Source organism: Rhincodon typus, chromosome 32 (assembly GCF_021869965.1).
Source record: "Rhincodon typus isolate 14 chromosome 32, sRhiTyp1.1, whole genome shotgun sequence".
NCBI lineage: Eukaryota > Metazoa > Chordata > Chondrichthyes > Orectolobiformes > Rhincodontidae > Rhincodon > Rhincodon typus.
In genome coordinates, this window is record NC_063363.1 from 37604606 (window position 1) to 37630303 (window position 25698).

The window sequence follows — 25698 nt, forward strand, 5'->3', positions numbered from 1 at the left end:
TGTCTCCGAAATGGCCACAACATCGAAGTCCCAGGTACCAACCCATGGTGCGAGTTCACCCACCTTATTCCAGATGCTCCTGGCGTTGAAGTAGACACACTTCAAACCACCATCCTGCCTGCCGGTACACTCCTGCGACCTTGAAACCTTATTTATGACCTCACTACTCTCAACCTCCTGTACACTGGAGCTACAAATCAGGTTCCCATCCCCCTGCTGAATTAGGTTAAACCTTCCTGAAGAGCATTAGCAAATTTCCCCCCCAGGATATTGGTACCCCTCTGGTTCAGGTGTAGACCATCCCGTTCGTAGAGGTCCCACCTACCCCAGAATGAGCCCCAATTATCCAGGTATCTGAATCCCTCCCTCCTGCACCATCCCTGTAGCCACGTGTTCAACTGCTCTCTCTCCCTATTTCTCACCTCGCTAGCACGTGGCAAGGGTAACAAACCAGAGATAACAACTCTGTTTGTCCTAGCTCTAAGCTTCCACCCTAGCTCCTTGAATTTCTGCCTTACATCCCCATCCCTTTTCCTACCTATGTCGTTGGTGCCTATGTGGACCACGACTTGGGGCTGCTCCCCCTCCCCCTTAAGGATCCCGAAAACACGATCCGAGACATCACAGACCCTGGCACCTGGGAGGCAACACACCAACCGCGAGTCTCTCTCGTTCCCACAGAATCTATCTGTCCTCCTAACTATGGAGTCCCCAATGACTAATGCTCTCCTCCCCTCCCCCCCTTCCCTTCTGAGCAACAGGGACAGACTCTGTGCCAGAGACCTGTACCCCATGGCTTACCCTTGGTAAGTTCCCCCCCCACAAACAGTATCCAAAATGGTATACTTGTTATTGAGGGGAACGGCCACAGGTGATCCCTGCACTGTCTGCCTGTTCCCTTTCCGTCCCCTGACTGTAACCCATCTACCTTTTTCCTGCACCTGAGGTGTGACTACCTCCCTGTAACTCCTCTCAATTACCCCCTCAGCCTCCCGAATGATCCGAAGTTCATCCAGCTCCAGCTCCAGCTCCACTTCCCTAACGCGGTTTCCGAGGAGCTGGAGTTGGGTGCATTTCCCATAGATGAAGTCAGCGGGGACACTAGTGGTGACCCTTACCTCCCACATTCTACAGGAGGAGCGTGCAACTGGAATACAAAGGGAAACAGCACACTTTTTGATGGGTTTTGAAAGCTGCTGAGAACCGAATCGGTTTTCGACAAAGTTGCTTTTTCCAGGAAACACCTGACATTTGTATTTCAGGTCAAGTTAATGAATATTTAGCAATACAGGGGATGATCAAGCTAGGCTGGAACAAATAAGCTAAAGGTAAATCATGTACGCTAAACTTGCACACTTTTTTTTTCGGAATAGGGAGGGGAGGTTTGTGCAAGTTTTAAATGGTGGTTGGTAATGGCAGGGACCAGAAGAACTGAAGTAGCCCCTTGAGCTTGCTCTGCCATTCAATCAGATCATGTCTGCTGTGTCTCCTATTTAGATCATAGAATCCCTACAGTGTGGAAACAGCCCCTTCGGCCCAACAAGTCCACACCGACCCACAGAGCATCCCATCTGCCTATAACCCACCTAATCTACGCATCCCTGAACACACTATGGGCAATTTAGTATGGCCAATCCACCTACCCTGCACATATTTGGACTGTGGGAGGAAACCGGAGTACCTGGAGGAAACTCACGCAGACACGGGGAGAATGTGCAAACTCCACACAGACAGTCACCCAACAGTGGAATTGAACCTGGGTCTCTGGCGCTGTGAGGCAGCACTGCTAACCACTGAGCCTCCGTGCTGACCCAGTTTCCTTGTGCCTCGTTTGGGCCCATGTCCCTTGATAGTCTTGCTTCATAAATTTAGTTCTGAGATAGACAATTTTTTTTTAAACCGTTAAATTAGCATCTATTGCTATTTGAAAAGAGTTCCAAATCTCCACTACACTTTTGCATGTAGAAGTGTTTTGTAACATCTCTCTAAAATGACCTGGCCCTAATTTTTATGCAATGCCCCCTGGCTCTAGAATCTTCAACTGTTGGAAATATCTTTATCTGTCCTGTTCTTTCCCTTTTTAAAATACTGAAGACCTTGATTAGATCACCGCTTAAGTCTTTATTCTCTAGAATTTAGAAGTCAAGTCTCTCCTCACAACTTAACCTCTGAAGTCCAGGCATCGTCTTTGTAAATCTGTGTTGAATTTTCTCCGATGCAATGCCCAGATCTTCTCTCAGTACTCCAAGTGGGGTCTAAACAGGGTATTGAATAACTGCAGCATAACATCTGCATCTCTATGCTCCAGCTCTTGATATGAAGGACAGCATTTCGTTAACTGCCTTGACTATTTTCTGCACCTGTTAGCAGCATTTTTAAAGAGCTAGCACCTGAACTCCCAAAGTTCAATGGACATCTACTGTATTTAACTTAGAATGCACAAAAATATGCCCTGATCTATCCTTTTTCAGTCCAAAATTGATAGCTTCACACTTGCTTATAATAAAATCCGTCTGCCACTTTGCCCATTCACTTAATTGATCAATATCCTGTTGTAATTTTATGCTGTTGGGCAGCACTGTAGGCAGTGTTGTCAATTTTGTCATCAGCAAATTTTGACATTTGACTTTTTTTTATGCTGTTATGCATGTCATTAATGAATATTGTGAATAATTGAAGCACCAGCATAGATCCCTGCAGGATACCACTGGTCACATCCTGCCAATTTGAATACTTATTCTTATTCCAACTCTGTTGCCTGCCACTCAATCGATTTCCTATCCATGTCAGTAATTTGCCTTCAATTCCATGGGCTTCCACTTTGTAGCTACGATCTCTTAGAGATCATCGCATGGAAACAGACCCTTCGATCCAACTCGTCCATACCGACCAGATATCCTAAATTTATCTAGTCCCATTTGCCAGCATTTGGCCCCATACCCTCTAAACCCATGTGCCCATCCAGATGCCTTGTACCAGTCTTCTCCACTTCCTCTGGCAGCTCAATCCATACATATACCACCCTCTGCGTGAAAAAGTTGCCCCTTCAGTCCCTTTTTAAATTTTTCCCCTCTCATCTCAAATCTGTGTCCTCTAGTTTTGGACTCCCTCCACCCTTGTCTATTTACCTTATCCATGCCCCTTATGATTTTATAAACCACTATAAGTTTCCAATGCTCCAGGGAAAATAGCCCCAGCCTATTCAGCCTCTCCCTATAGCTCAAATCCTCCAACCCTGGAAACATCCTTGTAAATCTTTTCTAAACCCTTTCAAGTTTCATAACATCCTTCTTATAGTAGGGAGACTGGAATTACACACAGTATTCCAAAAGTGGCCTAACCAATGTCGTGTACAGCTGCAACATGGCCTCCCAACTCCTATACTCAATGCACTGACCAATAAAGGCAAGCATATCAAATACTTTCTTCACTATCCTATTTACCTGCAACTCCACTTTTGAGGCACTATATACCTGCACGCAAGGTCTCTTTGTTCAGCAACATTCCTCGGGACCTTACAGTTAAGTGTATAGTCTTGTGTGGAACTTTATCAAAAGCCTTCTGGAAGTCTGTATAAACAATATATATTGACCTGCCTCTGTCCACCACCTTCATCACCTCTTCAAAAAAAGAACTGAGGTTTGTCAGGCATGGCCTACCCTTCATGAATCCATGCTGACTTCCCCCAATTAACTGAAATTTTGCAAGGTGATCAATAATCCTATCCTTGATTATAGACCCTAACAATTTCCCACTGCAGATGTTGGGCTATCTTGAATCTAGGGAACTCTAAGTTTATGGTTAGGGCATCGGACATGTGCTCTCTAATCTTCTTCAACATCTGTGTTGATAGAAACCTTCAAGTCCCTTGGAGGTTCTCTTAAAGAAAGAAACAAAGAACAGGTTGTTCAGCCTACCAAGACTGTGCTGAAACATGACACCTTTCTGAACTTTCTCTATGCAGTCCATTCATGTATCTGTCAAGATACTTAAAAGTTGCTATTGTATCTGCTTCTATCCGGTACCACGTTCCAAGTATTTTCCACCCTCATTTGCCTCTCCCATCTCCTTTAAACGTTTTGCTTCATCTTTAAACCTATGTATAATTGACATTTCTACCCTGGGAAAAGACTCTGACTATCCATTCTATGCATCCCTTTCATAATTTTGAAAAATTCTATCTGCTCAGCCTTGGCCTCTGATGTTCAAAGGAAAACAAACCAAGTTTGTCAAATCTCTCCTCATACTCTAAACTCTCCAGTCAACATTCTGGTAAACTTCTTCTGTTCCCTTTCCAAAACCTCCACATCCTTCTGGTAGTGTGATGACCAGAACTGTATGCAATATTCCAAATGCGGCCTAACTAAAGTTCTATTCAGCTGCGACATGACTTGCCAATTTTCATACTCTACACTCTGACTACTGAGGCAAGCGTATCATACACTCTCTTGACCAGCTTTTCCACCTGTGTTACCACTTTCAAGGAATTGTGGACCTGTATGCCTAGATCCCTCTGTATGTCAGTATTTCTAAGGATTATGCCATTTACTGTATACTTCCCTCCTATATTAGACTTTCCGAATGCATCACTCGCATTTGTCCAGATTAAACTCCTCCTTCCAGTTCTCCCCCCAAGTCTCCAGTTTATCTATATTCTGTTGTGTCCTTTGGTAATTCTCCCTAATTTCAACAACACCCCACCCCAAATCTTTATGTTGTCTATAAACTTGCTAATCACACTACCTACATTCTTCTCCAAATCATTGATCTATCTTCCAAACATCCCAGCACTGATCCCTGCAGAGCATCACTGATTAAAGATTTTCCATCAGAAAAACACCGTTCCACACCTCTATTCTTTTTCTTCAATCTATGATCAAGCCAGTTCTGTATCCATCTTACCAGTTTACTGCCAATCCCATCCAACTTCACCTTCTGTATCGGTCTGCAAAGAGGGACCTTTGTCAAAGGCCATGTGGTCAATATCCTCTGCTCTGCTCTCATCAATCATCTTTGTCACTTCCTCAAAAAACTCAAAGCAATTTTGTGAGACATGACCATCTCTCTCAAAACAATACTATCTATCACCAAGAAGTTCATATTTTTCCAAATGTGTGTAAATCCTGTTCCTAAGAACCTTCTCCAATAATTTCCCTACCACTGAAGTAAGGCTCACTAGCTTATAATTTCCCCATTATGAATGATTTATTTAAGATAATTTTATTTAGACCCTGTCCCTGAACCTCTGTTAATTTCTTTGGGACATCCCACAAGCTGTCCTCCTTTTCTGCTGTGAATATTGATAAAATAATAATTCAACATGTCCCCATGGTCATTGATAATATCCCCAATCTCAACCTTCAGTGGGGCAGTAGTACTCTGAACCAGCCACTTTCCCTTTTATACAACACTAAAATCTCTTTTAGTCTTATGCCACTTGTAACTTTTCTTTCATAATTGTTTTTAGCTCTTCTAAGCCCCTCTGTGGCCTATACTTATTCTATTCTGTGGGATCTGTACTGTTCTGTGCACCTCTTTAAGCCCTTTCTTCTAATGTTATGCTATCCCTTACTTCCTTAGATGTCCAAGGCACGATTTTTTTTTGTTTTATTTTTGGTGAGGTGGATCTTTTCTTCTTCGTGGGTATAAACTGCTTCTGAATAGCATTAAATTTGACAGGTCTGACAGATAAGGCAAATTAACTTGGGGCATGGATGAGTACATGGAACTGGGATATTCTAGCTATTACAGAAACCTGTTTGAGGAAGCGACAGGACAGGCATTTCAATGTTCCAGGGTACAAATCCTGTAGGAAGGATAGAGGGGTAGGCAAGAGAGGATGGGGAGTTGGTTTGATTGGGGAGAACATTTTTTTTTCCTATTCATTTGTGGAATGTGAGCGTCGCTGGCTGGTCAGCATTTCTTGCCCGTCCCTAGTTGCCCTTGAGAAGGTGGAGGTGAGCTGCCTTCTTGAACTGCCGCAGTCCTCCGGCTGTGGGTTGGCCCACAATGCTATTAGGGAGTTAAATGCAGGATGTTGACCCAGCAACAGTGAAGTGCATCATGGCAGTACTGAGGAAGACATTCTTGAGGGTTTGTCCACTGAGTGTATGTGGGTAGAACTGAGAAATAAAAAGAGGAGGATCACTGTGATAGCATTGTACTGTAAACCACCCCCACCCCCACCAATAGTCAGTGGGAGATTGAGGAACAAATATGTAAGGAGATAGCAGATACTGTAGCTGCTAGAATATTAGAGGATTTTAACTTTCTTAACATCGACTAGGACTGCGAGTGTCAAGGGCTTGGATGGAGAGAAATTTATTAAGGGCATTCAGGAAGAATTTGTCATGCAAAACGTAGATGGCTGTACTAGGGAAGGGGTAAAACTTGATCTGCTCTTAGGAAATAAGGCAGGGCAAGTGATCTAATTGTTAGCAGGGGAGCACTTTGAGATGAGTGACTATAATTCCATTAGTTTTAAAATAGCAATGGAAAAGGATGGGTCTGATCAACAACTTAAAGTTCTAATTGGGGCAATTTTAATAGTTTTAGGAACTTTCGAGTGTAGACTGGGGGAGACTGTTTGCAGGCGAATGGGAGGCTTTCAAAAGTGAGTTAATGAGCATTCCAGGGCAGCATGTTCCTGTCAGAGTGAAGGGTAAGGCTGGCAGGATTAGGGAACACTGGATGACTAGAGTTATTGAGTCCTTAGTCAAGAAAAAGGAGGAGGAATATGATATATGTAGGCAGTTGGAATCAAGTGAATTCCTTGGAGTATAGAGGATGTCGGAGTAGTGCTAAAAGGGGACATGAGATGGCTTTGGCAGATAATGTAAAGGAAAATCTAGAGATTCTACAAGTGTATGAAGGGCAAAAGAGTAATTACGGAGAGAATAGGGCCTCTTAAAGATAAACAAAGTCATCTATGAGCAGATCCATAAGAAATGGGTGAAATCCTAAATGAGTATTTCTCGTCATTATTTACCGTCATGGAAAGGCATGGATGCTAGGAAACTTGGGGAAATAAATAGTGATGTCTTGAAGAGAGGCTGCATCACAGAACAGGAGGTGCTGGAAGTCTTAAAATGCATTAAAGTAGATAGATACCTGGGACCTGATGAAGTATATCCCAGAATTTTGTAGGAGATAGGGGAGTAAATTGTGGGGCCCCTAGCAGAGATGCTTGTATCATTGGCAGTCACAGATGAGGTGCCCGAAGATTGGAGGGTGGCTAATGTGCCATTATTTAGGATGGTGCAGGGAAATGCCTGGGAACTACATACTGGTGAGCCTAATGTCTGTAGTGGGTAAGTTGTTAGAGAGGATTCTGAGAGACAGGATCTACAGGCATTTGGAGAGGCTAGGCCAGTTTGGCATAGTCAGCATGGCTTTGTGCATTGGAAGTCATGTCTCACGAATTTGATTGAGTTTTTTGAAGGAGCTTGACAGTAGAAATCAGAGGGCGGTGGTAGAGGGTTGTTTTTCAGACTGGAGGCCTGTGACTAGCTATGTGCCACAGGATTGGGGCTGGATCGACTGTTATTCATCATTTTATATCAGTGATTTGGATGACAATTTAAGAGGTATGGTTAGTAAGTTAGTGGATAATACTAAGATTGTTGGTATAGTGGACAGTGAAGAAGGTTATCTGGGAATGCAGCGTGATCTTTATCAACTGGGCCAGTGGGCTGAGGAATGGCAGGTGGAGTTTAATTTAGATAAATGCAAGGTGTAGCATTTCAGTTGGTCAAACCGCGGCAGCACTTACACAGTCAATGGCAGGGGCCTGGGAAATGTTATAGAACGAAGAGATCTAAGGGTACAGGTTCATAGCTCCTTGAAAATGGAGTCGCAGGTAGACAGCGCAGTGAAGAAGGCTTTTGGCATGCTTGCTTTCATTGGTCAGAGCATGGAGTATAGGAGTTGGGATGTCTTGTTGCAGCTGTACCAGACATTGGTAAGGCCGCATTTGGGTTACTGTGTGCAGTTCTAGTCGCCTTGTAACAGAAAGGATATTAGTCAATAGAAAGGGTGCAGAAAAAATTTACTAGGATGCTACTTGAACTGGAAGGTTTGAGTTATAAGGAAGAGTTGGATAAGGTGGGATGTTTTTTTCCCTGGACTGTAGGAGAATGAGAATGACCTTTATGGAAGCCCATAAAATCATGAGAGGCATAGATAAAGTAGATAGCCAACAGCTTTTTCCCATTGCAGGGGAGACTAAAACGAGAGGGCATTGGTTTAAGGTGAGAGTGCAGAGATACAAAAGGGTCCTGGGGGCAATTTTTTCTTTCCACACAGACGATGGTGTGTGTCTGCAATGGGCTGCTAGAGGTAGTGGTGGAAGTGAGTACAATTTTGTCATTTAAGAAACATTTAGACAGGTACATGGATGGGGTAGGTATGGAGAGATATGGACCAAACACAGTCAAATTGGAATTGTGAAAACTTGGCAGCATAGGTAAGTTGGGCTGAAGGGCCAGTTTCCATTCTGTAGACGTCCATCACTCAAATGTTTCTTTGAACGCTTTCCCCTGCTCCTCAGTTGTTTTACTTATTAACAGAACTTTTCCAGTTTACTGTGGGCAGTCTCTGCCTCCTCTCATTAAAATCTGCCTTGTTTAAATCCAAAATTCTAGTCTCCAATCTTTGCTTATCTCTTACAAATGCTGCGTGAAACTGGATCATGTTATGTAAATTCAGTTGTTCAGTCTAAGAGAAATTATAGCTGACTGGATGGAACAGTGATAATGTGCTGTATCTTCACTTATGTTGACAGACCCAGACTCTAATATTTCTGATTTCCTGACAACGTGTGGGGATTACCAGCTGTTTCGGTTGACTAAGTTCTATTGGGACAGACTAGAACAAGCAATTGAAAAAGGTGTGGATGGAATCAGCTCATTGTTAACGTGCGAGAGCATTTTCAGTGGACCTGAGCATCAGGTAAGTCAGGGGGACACAGACCAACTTTTGATAATCCGTATAAGAGAAAACTGACAGAACGGAAACACTTGGCTAAAGAAAAAGATGCAAGTCTCGTCAAGGTTGTCTTTAGCGTCCTGTTAATCTCATGCTGCAATAATATCGGACTCATTAACTAATCGTTAGAAATCAGTTCATCCGCAAGAAGTAAGGAAACTCAAGTTGCGCAGACTTTCAGAACCACAGCTTCAAAGTTGCGTGTTCCTCCCAAGTATGCTTCTCATCTCATACACTGGCATTTCCCTAACAAGCCTGTTCCAAAGATTGTCCAATTGTTCACTGCCCCATTTTTAACTTCAGATAAGATTTTTATTCATTTAAACATGCCCCATCGTCCTTCCTAAGGTTAGGTTTGAATTTATGCCACTTTGAAACAAAGGCTGATACTAACATTGACAAGATTGTGTGAGAGACGGGGGAACAACATGGACCTGAAAACTTCATTCCAAACAAACAGGGAGTGTGATCACGTGACATTAGTCAGTTGTTTGGTGTATGGTGCATTGAATTAAGACCAGGAAAAAATAACGTACCATGTCAAATTTGTCACTGAACTAGTTTAATGGGGAATTTCAGTCAGAGTATTCTTTATAGGGAGTGCACTAATATTCAGAATATCAAAACAGCAATTCTTGAGATGTTGATTAAAATGAAGAGTTTGTACAAATTTGTGACATGATGTTAAAAGACAGAAGAATATTTTATTTACTTCATGGATGCCTGGCTGAAATCTGTTTGTAATGCCATTTGGGAACCTGATGACACTCTTGGGGGCCACCTATATAGGAAGTGTCTCCAGCTGCTTCTGCACGAGCTCAGGATTTCTGAGACTGACGGTCAGCTGAGTCACTGGAGCATCAGGGAAGATGCAAGTTTCCTGGATCATACATCCTAGGAGATGGTCAACACACAGGCATTTCAGATAGCCTCTCATCTGCTATACTGAACAGGAGGAATGAGCTGAAATTGTATGAGTTTTCAGGTTGTGTTAATGAACCAGTAGGGGTGGTACAAGTTGGTACCAAATGTACAGAGAAGGAAGTCAGTAAAGTTCTACAGTCACATGTTCAACCCTTATGAAGACAGTTTAAAAAAAATTGGACCTTTTGAGGTTGATAATCTTCAAAGGATTCCTTGTAACATTTGCAATTCAAAATTTAAGTATGAAAATGAGGAGGATCCACGCCTGGCCCACTCAGCACCTGACCTCATTACAGCCACAGTTTAAACATAGACAAAAGAGCTGAACACAACGCAAGGTAAGGTAGCATTTGACTGAGCATGGCATCAAACAGTCCCAGCAAGCCTGAAATCATTGGGAATGAACAGGAAATCTCCTCACTGGTTAGAGTCATATTAACACAAAGGACGATGGTTGTGGTTGTTGGTGGTCAGATATCTCTGCAGGAATTCCTCCGGGTAGTCTTCTTGGCACAGCCACCTTCAGTTGCTCCATCATAGAGTCAGAGGTGGGATGTCTGCTGAAATCTACAGATGTCCGCTTGATGTTCGGCATAATTCATACTTCAAGATACTGACAGTCTGTGTTCAAATGCAACAAGACCTGGACAATATCCAGGCTTGAGCTAACAAGTGACCAGCAATGAGCATTGTACAAATGTCAAGCAATGACCATCTGCAGCAAGAGAAAATCTAACCATTTGCTCCTTGTGGTTCAATGTCATTACCGTTGCTGAAGCCCCATTATCAACATCCTGGAGTTTCCCAGTGACCAAAAATTAGACTGGACCAATTGCACAAGCAGGTCAGAGAGAATGAATTCTGCAGTGAATAACACTCTACCTTTTTTTTCCAATGCCTGTTCACCATCTACAAGGCACCGGAGTGTGATAGAATACACTGTACTCATCTGCTGTCATCCTCCTAAATGGACCAGGATCCAGTGTAGAAAAGAATGCACAAACTCCTGTATGGAGTCCTGTTCGCCCAAATCTGATGAGACAGCTTCCTGCTGCCATTTCTGGGGAAGACCCATTCTCTTCTTTTTGAGAGTGGCCTGGAACAGAACCTCCTAGTGAGGCATCACTTAACCTTAGAGCCAGATTTGACTTGGAGTGAGACATTTCCAAAAGTGTATGGATGGGATGTAGAGTATTTAACACAGTCTCCAGTGATGTTGCAAGCTTGCATTGAATAAATACCTATACAGGTTCCCTTTTCAGTATGGTGCCTGAAGCTTTTGACAACCGACATTAGACTTTGAAACTAGGGTGGCATAGGGGCTTGGTGGTTAGCACTGCTGCCTCATGGCACCAGAGACCCAGGTTCAAATCCAGCCTCAGGCTACTGTGGAATTTGTGGGTTCCTGCCGGGTGCTCAAGTTTCCTCCCACAGTGCAAAGATGTGCAGGTTTAGTGGATTGGCCATGCTAAATCACCTCGTATTGTCCAGGGATGTTTGAGCTAGATGGATTAGCCATGGTAAAATGTGGATTTATGGGCATAGGGTGGAGGAGCTGGGTCTGAATGGGATGTTTTTTGGAGGGTTGGTGCCGACTCAGTGGGCCGATCGGCCTCTTTCCACACTAAGGATTCTATGGTTCAATTCTGTCAGAAGGTCCTGATTGAAGTCAAACTCCCAAAATCGCTTGTATGCATAAGAACTTGATCATGTGAGAAAATCCATCCTGGGTCCTGGTGATAGTAATGACCTCTGACTCCACAATTAAACTGTTAGATTTTGGGGGATTGTGTCCATCTAAAATAGACCATCAGTCATTTGTAAGGAATTTTCAGATAGTTTGATAAATTTGTTAACGAGCGGCACAGTGGCTCAGTAGTTAGCACTACTGCCTCACAGCACCAGGAGCCTGAATTCAATTCCACCCTCGGGACTGTCTGTATGGAGTTTGCATGTTCTCCCCATGTCTACGTGGGTTTCCTCTGGGTGCTCCAAAGATGAGTAGGCTAGGTGGATTGGCCATGCTAAAATTGCCCATCGTGTTCAAGGATGTGTAGATTAGTTGGTTATAGGGGGAATGGGTCGAGGTGGGATGCATTGAGGGTCGGTGTGGACTTTTGGGCTGAAGGGCCTGTTTCCAAACTGTAGGGATTGTATTAGTTTTTTTTCCATTAGTTGAACAGCAGTTTAGATCTGATACGTTAGTTATTTGTTTATACAACCTGTGATAATTGAAGGTGGCTTATTGATACCAATTAGTGTTGCTACTGAATAAAGAGGGTGTGATTACTTGGATGATGTCAACTTTTTTAACATTGTTTGTTTGAGCATCAGTTGCATCTTCAAAACAAACTATATTTCTTTCACATCTGTTGGTACTGGTGTCATGTTTTCTGTGCATCACACTGATTCCTTGTTACTTCACTGGAGGCTAGACTTTTTCCTAGGGTGGAGGTAGCAATTACGAGGGGGCATAGTTTTAAAGTGAGTGGAGGTAGATATAGGGGTGACGTCAGAGGTAGGTTCTTTACTCAGAGAGTGGTAGGGGAGTGGAATGCATTGCTGGAGAGGGTAGTGGAGTCAGCCTCTTTAGGGGCATTTAAGTGGCTATTAGATAGGCATATGGATGATAATATAAGATGGGGTGGAGGTTAGATAGATCTTGGGTTTAGGGTAAAAGTTCGGCACAATATCGCGGGCTGAAGGGCCTGTACTGTTCTGTGTTCTAGATTTAACTTTGATTGTGACGCTGAAGGGTACAGTCAATGCCTAAGCCAAGTGTGTGGAAATTGGTTCAGCTGTATCCAGATCAAGAAGTGTTCCACTAGAAGTCTTGCTACTGTTCTTTCTGAAGATTATTGCCATATGATTCTGTGCTCATAAAACTACAAGTCTCTCTTCTGATTCTCTCAGGAGTTGCACCCTGGATAAGGTAGTTTGCTCTGTGTTGGTTTATCATTATCATTCTGCACCATTGATATTCTACTGATAGGCCACACAATTCAAAATATTTCAAAGGGTGTTACTCAGACCTTTAAGTATAAAAGGAGTTGGGACATTATGTTGTGGTTGTACAGGACTTTGAGGCCTCTTCTGGCGTAATGTGTCCAGTTCTGGTCACCGTTATAGGAAGGATATTATTAAGCTGGAGAGGGTTGATAATTGAATTTACCAGGATGTTGCCAAGATTGGAGGGTATGAGTATTAAGGAGAGGCTGGATAAGCTTGGAACCATTTTTCACTGGAGCGTAGGAGGTTGAGGGGTGCCGTTTATAGATGTCTACACCCCTCGTGATCTTATAAACAAGGTGAATGGCAGGTGTCTTTTCCCTACAGTGGGGGTTTTCAAGACTAGGGGGCATATTTTTTGGGTGTGAGGAGAAAAATTTAAAAAAAGACACAAGGGACAATTTTTTTTTGCATCGAGAGAGGTTCATTCATGGAATGAATTTGTAGAAGAAGTGCTGGATGCGAGTAGTTACAATGTTTAAAGGACATTTGGATAAGTGCGTGAATAATAAATGTTTGGAGGGATATGGGCCAAGCGCATGCTGGTGGGACTAGTTTAGTTTGGGATTATGGTCGGCACAGGCTGGTTGGATGGAAGCATCTATTTCCATGCTGTACAATTTTGACTCTATGTTGGACACTGAGAAACAGAGGGAACTGATCACACTAAAATTACTACAGATTCTCTAGTTGCTCATTCTCGGAATATACTTTCTGATCTCCATTTTCATGACTGAATCACCATTTTTACAGAGCGTTTTGTCAAGAAAAAGAAGGAAGCATATGTCAGATATAGACAGCAGGGATAGAGTGAACCCCTAGAGGAGTATAAAGGCAATAGGAGAATACTAAAGAGGGAAATCGGGAAAGCAAAAAGAGGATGTGGGATAGCTTTGGCAAATAGGGTTAAGGAGAATCCACAGGGATTCTACAAATACATTAAGGACAAGAAAGTAACACGGGAAAGAATAGGGCCCCTCAAAGATCAGTAAGGCCACCAATGTACAGAACTGCAACCTCGAGGAGATACTAAGAGTATTTTGCATCAGTGCTTCCCATGGAGAAGTATGTGGAAGGTAGAGAATGTGGGGAAATAAATAGCAACATCTTGAAAAATGTTCATATTACAGAGGAAGAGGTGCTGAATGCCTTAAAATAAAGGTGGATAAATCCCCGAGACCTGATCAGGTGTACCCTATAACTGCAGGAAGCAAGGGAAGTGATTGCTGCGTGCCTTGCTGAGATATTTCTATCGTCGATAGTCACAGGTGAGGTGCTGGAAGACTGGAGGTTGGCCAACGTGGTGCCACTATTTAAGAAAGGTGATAAGGAAAAGCCAGGGAACTACAGACCAGTGAGCCTGACATCAGTGGTGGGCAAGTTGATGGAGGGAATTCTGAAAGACAGAATTTACATGTATTTGGAAAGGCAAGATTAGGGATAGTCATCTTTGCTTTGTGTGTGGGAAGTTGTGTCTCTTTGATTTGATTAAGTATTTTGAAGAAGTAACAAAGATGAGGGCAGAGCAGTGGACGTGATCTATGTGGATTTAACATAAGAACTAGGAGCAGGAGTAGGCCATCTGGGCCCTTGAGCCTGCCCCGCCATTTAATAAGATCATGGCTGATCTTTTTGAGACTCAGCTCCACTTACCCGCCCACTCACCATAACCCCTAATTCCTTTACTGTACAAAAGTTTATCTAGCCTTGCCTTAAAAACATTCAGCGAGGTAGCTTCAACCGCTTCACTGGGCAGGGAATTCCACAGATTCACAACCCTTTGGGTGAAGAAGTTCCTCCTGACCTCAGTCCTACATCTGCTTCCCTTTATTTTGAGGCAATGCCCTCTAGTCCTAGTTTCACCTGCTAGCAGAAACAACCTCCCTGCCTCCACCTCATCTATTCCCTTCATAATCTTATATGTTTCTATAAGATCTCCCCTCATTCTTCTGAATTCCAATGATTATAATCCCAGTCTACTCAGTCTGTCCTCATAATCCAACCCTCTCAACTCTGGAATCAACCGAGTGAATCTCCTCTGCACCCCCTCCAGTGCTAGTATATCTCTTCTCAAGTAAGGAGACCAAAACTGCACACAGTACTCCAGGTGTGGCCTCACCAGGACCCTATACAGCTGCAGCATAGCCTCCCTGTTTTTAAACTCCATCCCTCTAGCAATGGCAGACAAAATTCCATTTGCCTTTTTAATTACCTGCTGCACCTGCTGTCCTACTTTTAGTGATTCATGCACAAGGACACCCAAGTCTCTCTGCACAGCAGCGTGCTGCAATTTTTCACCATTTAAAACATAGCCCATTTTGCTGTTATTCCTACCAAAATGGATGACCTCACACTTATCAACATTGTACTCCATCTGCCAGACCTTTGCCCACTCACTTAGACTATCTATATCCCTCTGCAGACTTTCAGTGTCTTCTGCACACTTTGCTCTACCACTCATCTTAGTGTCATCTGCAAATTTTGACACACCACACTTAGTCCCCAACTCCAAATCATCTATGTAAATTGTAAACAATTGCGGTCCCAACACTGATCCCTGAGGCACACCACTAGCCACTGACCGCCAACCAAAAAAACACCCATTTACCCCTACTCTTTGCTTTCTACTGGTCAACCAATCCTCTATCCATGCCAATACATTACCTGTAATACCGTGCAACTTTATCTTATGTAGCAGCCTTTGGTGTGGCACTTCATAAGGTGTTCGACAAGGTTCTGCATGGTAGACCGGTTAACAAGGTTAGATCACATGAAACAGAAGAAGAACTAACCATTTGAACACAGAACTGGCTCGAAGGTAGAAGACCTTCGAGGTGGTGGTAGTGGAGGGTTGCTTTTCAGACTGGAGGCCTGTGACCAGTGGTGTGCCACAAGGGTCCGTGTTGGGTCCACTGCGTTTTGTCATTTATGTAAATGATTTGGATGTGAACATAGGAAGTATGGTTAGTAAGTTTGCTGATGACACTAAAATTGGCGGTGTAGTGGACAGCGAAGAAAATTACCTCCAACGGACCATGATCAGATGGGCCAATGGGCCGAGAAGCGGCAGATGGAGTTTAACTTACCTAAATTTAAGGTGCTGCATTTTGGAAAGGCAAATCAGGACAGGACTTAGGCACTTAATGATAAGGCCCTCGGGAATGTTGCTGAACAAAGAGATCTTGGAGTGCAGGTTCGTAGTTCTTTGAAAGTGGAATCCAAAGTAGAAGGATAGTGAAGAAGGCACTTGGTATGCTTGCCCTTATTGGTCAGTGCATTGATTATAGGTGTTGGGAGGTCATATGTGGCTGTACAGGGCAATGGTTAGGCCACTTCTGGAATACTGCATTCAATTTTGTTTTCCCTGCTATAGGAAGGATGTTGTGAAACTTGAAAGGGTTCAGAAAAGACTTACAAGAATGTTGCCAGGGTTGGAGTGTTTGAGCTATAGGGGGAGGCTGAATAGACTGGGGCTATTTTCCCTGGAGTGATGGAGGCTGAGCACTGACCTTACAGACGTTTGTAAAATCACGAGAGGCATGGGTAGGGTGAACAGCCAAGGTCTTTTTCCCCTGACGTGGGGGATTCCAAAAATAGAGAGCATAGGTTTAAGGTGAGAGGGGAAAGATTTAAAAGAGACCTGAGGAGCAAACTTTTCATGTAGAGGGTGGTCTGTGTATGAAATGAGCTGCCAGAGGAAGTGGTGGAGGCTGATACAATTACAACATTTTAAAGGTTTTTGAATGGGTACATGAATAAGTAGGCTTTAGAGGGATATGGGCCAATGCTGGCAAATGGGATTGGATTAATTTAGGATATCTGGTTGGCATGGACAACTTGGACCGAAGCGGGTACAGCCCTCTGATTCTATGTTTATGTTCTCATTCTCACTGTTATCATTCACTCTACTCCTTGTATATTATCACTATTCTTTACAGAAAGTCACTGAGCTCGAGGAGAAGGGAAACAGAACAGACAGTTCCAAACTTCTCCTTAACCTGGTGATGGAGAAAGGCTCTCGGGCGCGAAGAGTGATGTGGGAATCCTTTGTAAAAATGCGCCAAGGGGTCCCAAAGTTGCATAAAATTTTAAAGGAAGTACAGGAACTTGGTATAGTAAAATCACAATGAATTCAATGTCAGAATCAAACATTGCAAATTTTAGTATGGTATTCCATCAGGCATCATTTCGTAAAAACTGATTTTTATCTTTAAACAGGTTCTGACCTATTTGATAACATGAATATTTCACAGGCTTCATCTGAAATACCCTATCACTTGAAAGGTACGTGACGAAATGGATTTTCCTTCTGAAAATCAGAATGTTCGTTGTCGCTGTTTACAGACTTCAGAATCTGAGAATTGGAACTTGAAAGACTGGGACAACAGGATTGAATGTGGTTTGGATTGGTCATTCATCCTCAGCTTATGTGTGTGAATTTAGAATTCACGTGATTCTAATGTTACCTCTAAATATGTAGATTGCACTGAATCAGGATACTGCAACAGTATGTACAGGTTTCACAGTATGTTCAGATCCAGCCAGGTATATACAAGGTTTCACAATGTGAAATGCTATATGTACCCTCATAGTATCCAGTATACTGTGAATCCTGGTACAAACTTGTTGCAACACTTTCATTTTGTGGCCTCAAGTTCTGGCTCAACAAAGAGTAGGGAGCGCATGTTTGGAACACCAATAGACATCGCTAAAAATGAGATGCATGCTTTCTGAGACCAGAACGCGGAGCTAATTGCATGCCAAGCAACATAAACATCAAGGGATCGACAGAGCCAAGGGACCTACAATCACTGGATCCTGGTCTAAGCTCTGCAGTTCAGCCATATCCAATCATAAATGGTAGTGGGCACTTAACTCATCTCCACAAATATCCCAATTCTCAATATTGCAGTGCCCAGCACATTCGTGCAAAAGATAAGGCTGAAACGTATGAAAGCATCTTCAACCTGAAGTCCCAAGTGAACGATCCACCTCATGCTTCCTCCTGAGTTTCCCAGCATCACAAATGCCAGCCTTCACTCAATTCAGTTGGCCCCATATAAATCAAGAAACAGCTGAAAGCACTGGCAACATTTCAACAATGCCGTGGAGACTTGCGCTCCAGAATTAGCTTTATCCCAATTCAGGCTGTTCCAGTACTGTTATCTTACTGGCATCAATCTTGCAGTGTGGAAAACTGCCCAGAGAAGCTAAATAAATCCAACCCTTGCTGCTTACTGGGCTCCTATCTAGGAATATAGTTGTGCTTGTAGGAAAATTGTCATATAAGCTCCAGGACATCATTGCCAAAGTTCCTCATGGTAGTTTGAAGCTCCAATAATTTTCAATGAACTTCTCTCCATTCTGAGCTTGGAAGTCAAGATATTTGGTGATGATTGCTCAGTGTTCAACAGGATTCATGGCTCCTCTGATACAGAAATGGTCTATGTCCAAATGTAGCAAAATCTGACAACTTTCTGGCTTAGGCTGATAAATGACCATTAACATTCTCATCACACAAACATCAGGCAGTCACCATTTCCTACAAGAGAGATTGCATCTTCCTGTCATTCAATCCCTGAATCTCCCACTATTATCATCTTGGTGGTACTAATGACCAGAAACTGAACTGCACCAACCATAAAATGCACTGGCTACAAGTGCAGATAAAACTTTGAGATTTATGTGACAACTCATCTCCTGACAAAACTTATCCACTATCTACGTTGCACAAGTCAGGAGCGTGTTGGAGTACTGTATACTTACAGCTCCAGCATTCAACAGGCTTAACACTATCCAGGACAAAACATCCACTTTATTGGTGTCACATCCAACACTTAGTATTCCCTCCAACGTAGCAGTGTATATCATTTACAAGATGCACTATATTAAGTCACAAAGTGTCCTTCGGTAACACTTTCCAAACCTGTAACACTTTAATACCCAGAAAGAAACAGGCACCAGATGTACAGGTCCATCAACACCTACAGGATCCCCTCCAAACCTTACACATGCGGTTGTTTGCCCACCCTTCACTATCGCCAGGTCAAAATCCTTGAACTCCCTCCCTAACAGTGGGTATACCTCCATCACATGGACTACAGCCCTTAGTGCTGTCATTACTGTTTCCTCCAGGTCAAATAGGGATGGGCAATAAATTCTGTCAGGCATGATATCCCCTTTGTAAAGCCATGCTGACTTTGTTTGATTACATTGTGCATTCCTAAGTGCTCTGCTACTACATCTTTTGTAAGTGATACTATTTTCCTAATAATTAAGCTAACATGCCTACAATTATCTGTTTTTGTGTCCTTCCCTTTTTAAAATTATATTGGTAGCTTTCCAGTCCTCTGGGATTTTCCTAGAACCTGAGGATTTTTGGAAGATTACTACCAGTGCATCCACTATCTCCGTAGCTACATTCTCTTAGAATGCATCCCATCAGATCTAAGGGACTTATCAGTTTTTAGCCCCATTTGTTTTACTAGCACCTTTTCTCAAGTGATAATTATTTATGTATTTCCTCTCCTCATTGAATATTTAGTAGCTTTAAGATACTATTAAAGTCTTATACTGTTGAACTTTGCAATATTTTTATTCAGCTTCTGTGCTATTTCCTGGTTCACCTTTATCGTTTTCCCGGCCTCATTCCCTAAGAGAACTATGTTGACTTTGTCTTCTTTCCTCCTTTTCATAAATTAAGAAAGCACTTGCTGTCCACCTTGATATTTATTATCTCTCAAGCTTTACTTTTCTCCCTTTTTTTTGGTTGACTTGTTGGTAACAGTGGACCTCCTCAATATGCACAGCACTTTCACCTTCTTGCTAGTACCAAAGTAACGTTCGTAAATATCACAGAAGATTAGCATCACTGGCTATTACAAAGCTTGATGCACTGGGAAACAATTTTTCCCAGTCTATTTTCTGACGTGTCCCCATTTCAGTACTTGAAAATTAACATGTCCCAAGACAGACTAATAAAGCAATATAGTAACCTACAGTGTATAATGAAAGGTGCGTGTTAAAGAGCAACATGTAATACTCCTTTAAAAATACACATCATTTTTAAAGTACTTAGAACGATAGTGTTAATTTATGGACTTACTAGTGTATTACCTCATCTAAGCTGCTCCAGATCATGAACCTTGGACAGACAGCGACATGAACTCTTGTTGTTCACATTTATATTCAGCATTACTGATCTATAACAAACATCATAACTGAGATTCTAAGAAGGTCATCTCACATAATTGATTTTAATGAGAGATAAATCAATAAACTCTTAGTTTCTACTGAAGTTTTCAAATGACACAAACTAATATTTGCTGTCACTGAGGCTGAATTTTGCTGCACACTGAACTAATATGATTAAGTTGTTTTTACAGTTATATAGTTAACATTGAGAACCATTTTCTTTACGGTCTCATCTAAGATCTTCAGCAGAAACACAAGGAGACACTCCGTGTACAAACTGAAACACTGCGAGTGAGCACTGTTCTCGTAAAGGAGAAGGTGAAGATTTTCCAGCTGGTTGATCGCTATGCTGAGCTAACAGTCATTTCTGCTGTTCGAGATCGGAAACTTGTAGAGCATGAGTTGGTGGCACGAGGTCGAGACCATGTAAAGTGGAGAGAGAAACATTTACAGAGAGAGCTGGAAAAGATCCGAACTGATCAATTGTTCCAGAGCAGTTTTTTCCAGAGAAAATCCCAAACTGGGAGTTCTGCAGTCATGAGTGGAGTCCCAGGAATTGGAAAAACAACAATGGTACAAAAAATTGTTTATGACTGGGCCACTGGGAAAATATACCCAGACTTTCAATTTGTTTTCAATCTTAAATTCCGGGATTTAAACAATATTAACTGCAGAATTAACCTGAGGAATTTGATACTGGATCAGTATCCTTACTTTAGGAATGTTCTGGGAGAGCTCTGGAAGAACCCAAAGGGTTTATTCTTTATATTAGATGGTTTGGATGAATTCAAGGACCGGATCAATTTTTTTGACAATCAGAGAAATACAGAACGTCAGTTCGTGTGCACAGATGCCGAATGCCAGTGTGAAGTGTCCGACATTGTGTACGGTTTAATCCAGCACAAGCTGCTCCCAGGATGTTCAGTGTTAGTAACCACTCGTCCCACTGAGTTACATTTATTGGAAAAGGCTGAGATCAATGTAGAACATAGAACATTACAGCGCAGTACAGGCCCTTCGGCCCTCGATGTTGCGCCGACCTGTGAAACCAGTCTGAAGCCCATCTAACCTAAACTATTCCATTATCATCCATATGTTTATCCAATGACCATTTAAATGCCCTGAAAGTGGGTGAGTCTACTATTTTTGCAGGCAGGGCATTCCACGCCCTTACTACTTTCTGAGTAAAGAACCTACCTCTGACATCTGTCTTATATCTATCACCCCTCAATTTAAAGCTATGTCCCCTCGTGCTAGCCATCACCATCCGAGGAAAAAGGCTCCCACTGTCCACCCTATCTAATCCTCTGATCATCTTGTATGTCTCTATCAAGTCACCTCCTAACCTTCTTCTCTCTAACGAAAACAGCCTCAAAACCCTCAGCCTTTCCTCATAAGACCTTCCCTCCATACCAGACAACATCCTGGTAAATCTCCTCTGCACCCTTTCCAATGCTTCCACATCCTTCCTATAATGCGGTGACCAGAACTGTACACAATACTCCAAGTGCGGCCGCACCAGAGTTTTGTACAGCTGCAACATGACCTCATGGCTCCGAAACTCAATCCCTCTACCAATAAAACCTAACATACTGTACGCCTTCTTAACAACGCTATCAACCTGGGTGGCAACTTTCAGTGATCTATGCACATGGACACCGAGATCTTTCTGCTCATCCACACTACCAAGAATCTTACCATTAGCCCAGTACTCTGTATTCCTGTTACTCCTTCCAAAGTGAATCACCTCACACTTTTCCGCATTAAACTCCATTTGCCACCTCTCAGCCCAGCTCTGCAGCTTATCTATGTCCCTCTGTAACCTGCAACATCCTTCCGCACTATCCACAACTCCACCGACTTTGGTGTCATCCACAGATTTACTAACCCATCCTTCTACGCCCTCATCCACGTCATTTATAAAAATGACAAACAGCAGTGGCCCCAAAACAGATCCTTGAGGTACACCACTAGTAACTGAACTCCAGGATGAACATTTCCCATCAACCACCACCCTCTGTCTTCTTACAGCTAGCCAATTTCTGATCCAAACCGCTAAATCACCCTCAATCCCATGCCTCCGTATTTTCTGCAATAGCCTACCATGGGGAACCTTATCAAACGCTTTACTGAAATCCAAATACACCACATCAACCACTTTACCCTCATCCACCTGTTTGGTCACCTTCTCAAAGAACTCAATAAGGTTTGTGAGGCACGACCTACCCTTCACAAAACTGTGTTGACTATCCCTAATCAAATTATTCCTTTCTAGATGATTATAAATCCTATCTCTTATAATCCTTTCCAACACTTTACCCACAACCGAAGTAAGGCTCACTGGTCTATAATTACCAGGGTTGTCTCTACTCCCCTTCTTGAACAAGGGGACAACATTTGCTTGTCTCCAGTCTTCTGGCACTATTCCTGAAGACAATGACGACATAAAGATCAAAGCCAAAGGCTCTGCAATCTCCTCTCTAGCTTCCCAGAGAATCCTAGGATAAATCCCATCCGGCCCAGGGGACTTATCTATTTTCACACCTTCCAGAATTGCTAACACCTCCTTCTTATGAACCTCAATCCCGTCTAGTCTAATAGACTGTATCTCAGTATTCTCCTCGACTACATTGTCTTTTTCCTGTGTGAATACTGACGAAAAATATTCATTTAGCACCTCTCCTATTTCTTCGGACTCCACGCACAACTTCCCACTACTGTCCTTGACCGGCCCCAATCTTACTCTAGTCATTCTTTTATTCCTGACATACCTATAGAAAGCTTTAGGGTTTTCCTTGATCCTACCTGCTAAAGACTTCTCATGTCCCCTCCTGGCTCTTCTTAGCTCTCTCTTTAGGTCCTTCCTGGCTAACTTGTAACTCTCAAGCGCCCTCACTGAGCCTTCACGCCTCATCTCTACATAAGCCTCCTTCTTCCTCTTGACAAGAGATTCAACTTCTTTAGTAAACCACGGTTCCCTCGCTCGACCACTTCCTCCCTGCCTGACAGGTACATACTTCTCAAGGACACGCAGTCGCTGTTCCTTGAACAAGCCCCACATTTCAATTGTGCCCAGCCCCTGCAGTTTCCTTCTCCATCCTATGCATCCTAAATCTTGCCTCATTGCCTCATAATTGCCTTTCCCCCAGCTATAACTCTTGCCCTGCTTTATATACCAATCCCTTTCCATCGCTAAAGTAAACGTAACCGAATTGTGGTCACTATCACCAAAGTGCTCTCCTACCGCCAAATCTAACACCTGGCCTGGTTCATTACCCAGTACCAAATCCAATGTGGCCTCGCCTGTTGTTGGCCTATCTACATACTGTGTCAGGAAACCCTCCTGCACACATTGGACAAAAACTGACCCATCTGAAGTACTCGAACTATAGCGTTTCCAGTCAATATTTGGAAAATTAAAGTCCCCCATAACAGCTACCCTGTTACTTTCGCTCCTATCCAGAATCATCTTTGCAATCTTTTCCTCTACATCTCTGGAACTTTTCGGAGGCCTATAGAAAACTCCCAACAGGGTGACCTCTCCTTTCCTGGTTCTAACCTCAGCCCATACTACCTCAGTAGACGAGTTGTCATCAAACGTCCTTTCTGCCACCGTAATACTGTCCTTGACTAACAATGCCACACCTCCCCCTCTTTTACCACCTTCCCTGATTTTACTGAAACATCTAAACCCTGGAACCTGCAACAACCATTCCTGTCCCTGCTCTATCCATGTCTCCGAAATGGCCACAACATCGAAGTCCCAGGTACCAACCCATGCTGCAAGTTCACCCACCTTATGTCTGGGCTGAAATCCTGGGATTCGGTGATGAGGAATGGAAGAAATATTTCAACAAGTTTTTTGAAGATCAGAAAGTGGCAGCAGCTGTTTTCAAACACTTAGAAGAGAATGAGATCCTTTTTACCATGTGCTACAATCCTTCGTATTGCTGGATCCTCGGGCTGTCACTGGGTCCGTTTTTCGCAGGAAAAGACAGAAAACAGCAGCAAGTTCCCAGAACTATCACCCAACTGTATTCCTGCTATATTTACAACATTTTAGAACACCATGGCCGGGAAATTGAAAACCCCCGTGACGTGTTACTGAAGCTTGGTGAGATGGCCTTCGCTGGAGTTTCTGAGAAGATCGTGTTTAGAAATGGAGATTTGATCCAGTACAACCTGCAGCCATCCCAATTCCTGTCTGGATTTCTGATGGAACTTTTGGACAGAGATGTTTCTGTCCAGAGTGTGGTTTACACATTCCCACACCTGACCATCCAAGAGTTTGTTGCTGCACTCGCACAATTCCTCATTCCAGATCCCGGGGACATCCAGAAACTCCTCAGTGAAGCACACAGGCAGAAAGATGGGCGATTCGAGATATTTCTCCGTTTTGTTTCTGGTCTTTCATCCCCACGGTCAGCTTGGTTTCTGGAGAAGTTCTTTGGTCAGTTTCTTCACCAAACAACCCGTCAAGTGATTGATTGGATGAAGATGTGTTTTGAAAGACAGATTGAAAAGCCACAGAATGAAACTAGTAAACGGACCCTCCTGAACATGTTACACTATTGTTTGAATCTCAGAATAAATTACTGGCGCAAGCCACTGTGGGATCTCTGAAAACCCTTGCATTTAGTGGATTGCGACTGACACCTATTGACTGTGCAGTCCTCTCTCATGTAATTGGACTCTGTGATACTATAAAACGCCTTGATCTGCAGAATTGCTACATTAAGTGTGAAGACCTCCAGCAGCTTGTATCCGTGCTGCACAAGTGTCAAGAGTTGAGGTAATTGCTTGATTTGTCCGTAGCTCATATTTTTATTGTTGAGAAACTGTTCACTATGAAATAATTGGAAACTAATTCCTCCCAGTTCAAGCAAAGAGAAACTATCAGAAAACCTTTATAAAATAAAATCAATGTAAGATGGAAAAGAAAAGATCCAAGATGCAAAGTATGAATGTTGCCTTTGCTAACAGTTGTTGATATACTTAGAGATTACAGGAGTATGAAGTTTGGCATAGGGAGTGAGGAGGTATTAGAGAGCTTAACAGAAGACACATCCCCTGATTTAGATGCGTTGTAGCCAGGCTGCTGTGGGAGACAGGGAGGAAATTGCAGGGAAACTGACCCAAATTTTTAATTCCTTTCTGACCACAAAGGAGATGGTAGAGGACTGAAGGACAGCTCATGTGGTTCCACTTTTCAAGAAGTGTAGTAAAGATAAACCAGGGAATTACAAATCACTGAGTTTCACATCAGTGGCAGGAGAAAATTCTGAAGGAGGGAATTAATCTGCACTTGAATGGGCAAGGTTTGATTAGGGATAGTCAACATGGCTTTGCCAAAGGGAGGTCTTGCCAAACAAATTTGATTGAATTTTTGAGGATGTGACCTGGTGTGTAGATAAGAGTAGAACAGTTGATGTAGTTTATATGGATTACAGCAAAGCCTTTTGATAAGGTCTCACATGGGACATGGATAAAGAAGGTAAAACGACATGGGATCCAAGCTAATTTAGCAAGTTGGATCCAAAATTATGTCAGTGGCAGGAGACCGACGGTGGTAATGTACGTGGCTGG

General features: G+C 42.9%; 1 protein-coding gene across 1 annotated transcript in view; it reads left to right on the plus strand.

Moving 5' to 3' along the window:
* LOC109917704 (NACHT, LRR and PYD domains-containing protein 3-like) overlaps positions 1 to 24968 on the plus strand; it is a 104262-nt gene extending 79294 nt beyond the window's left edge. Inside the window, 6 exon segments of the mRNA XM_048615386.1 lie at positions 8783 to 8949; positions 16857 to 17028; positions 17137 to 17202; positions 20351 to 21091; positions 23912 to 24682; positions 24685 to 24968. Of these exon segments, the coding sequence (XP_048471343.1) occupies positions 8783 to 8949; positions 16857 to 17028; positions 17137 to 17202; positions 20351 to 21091; positions 23912 to 24682; positions 24685 to 24968 (2201 nt within the window).
* Positions 24969 to 25698: the final 730 nt, after the last annotated feature.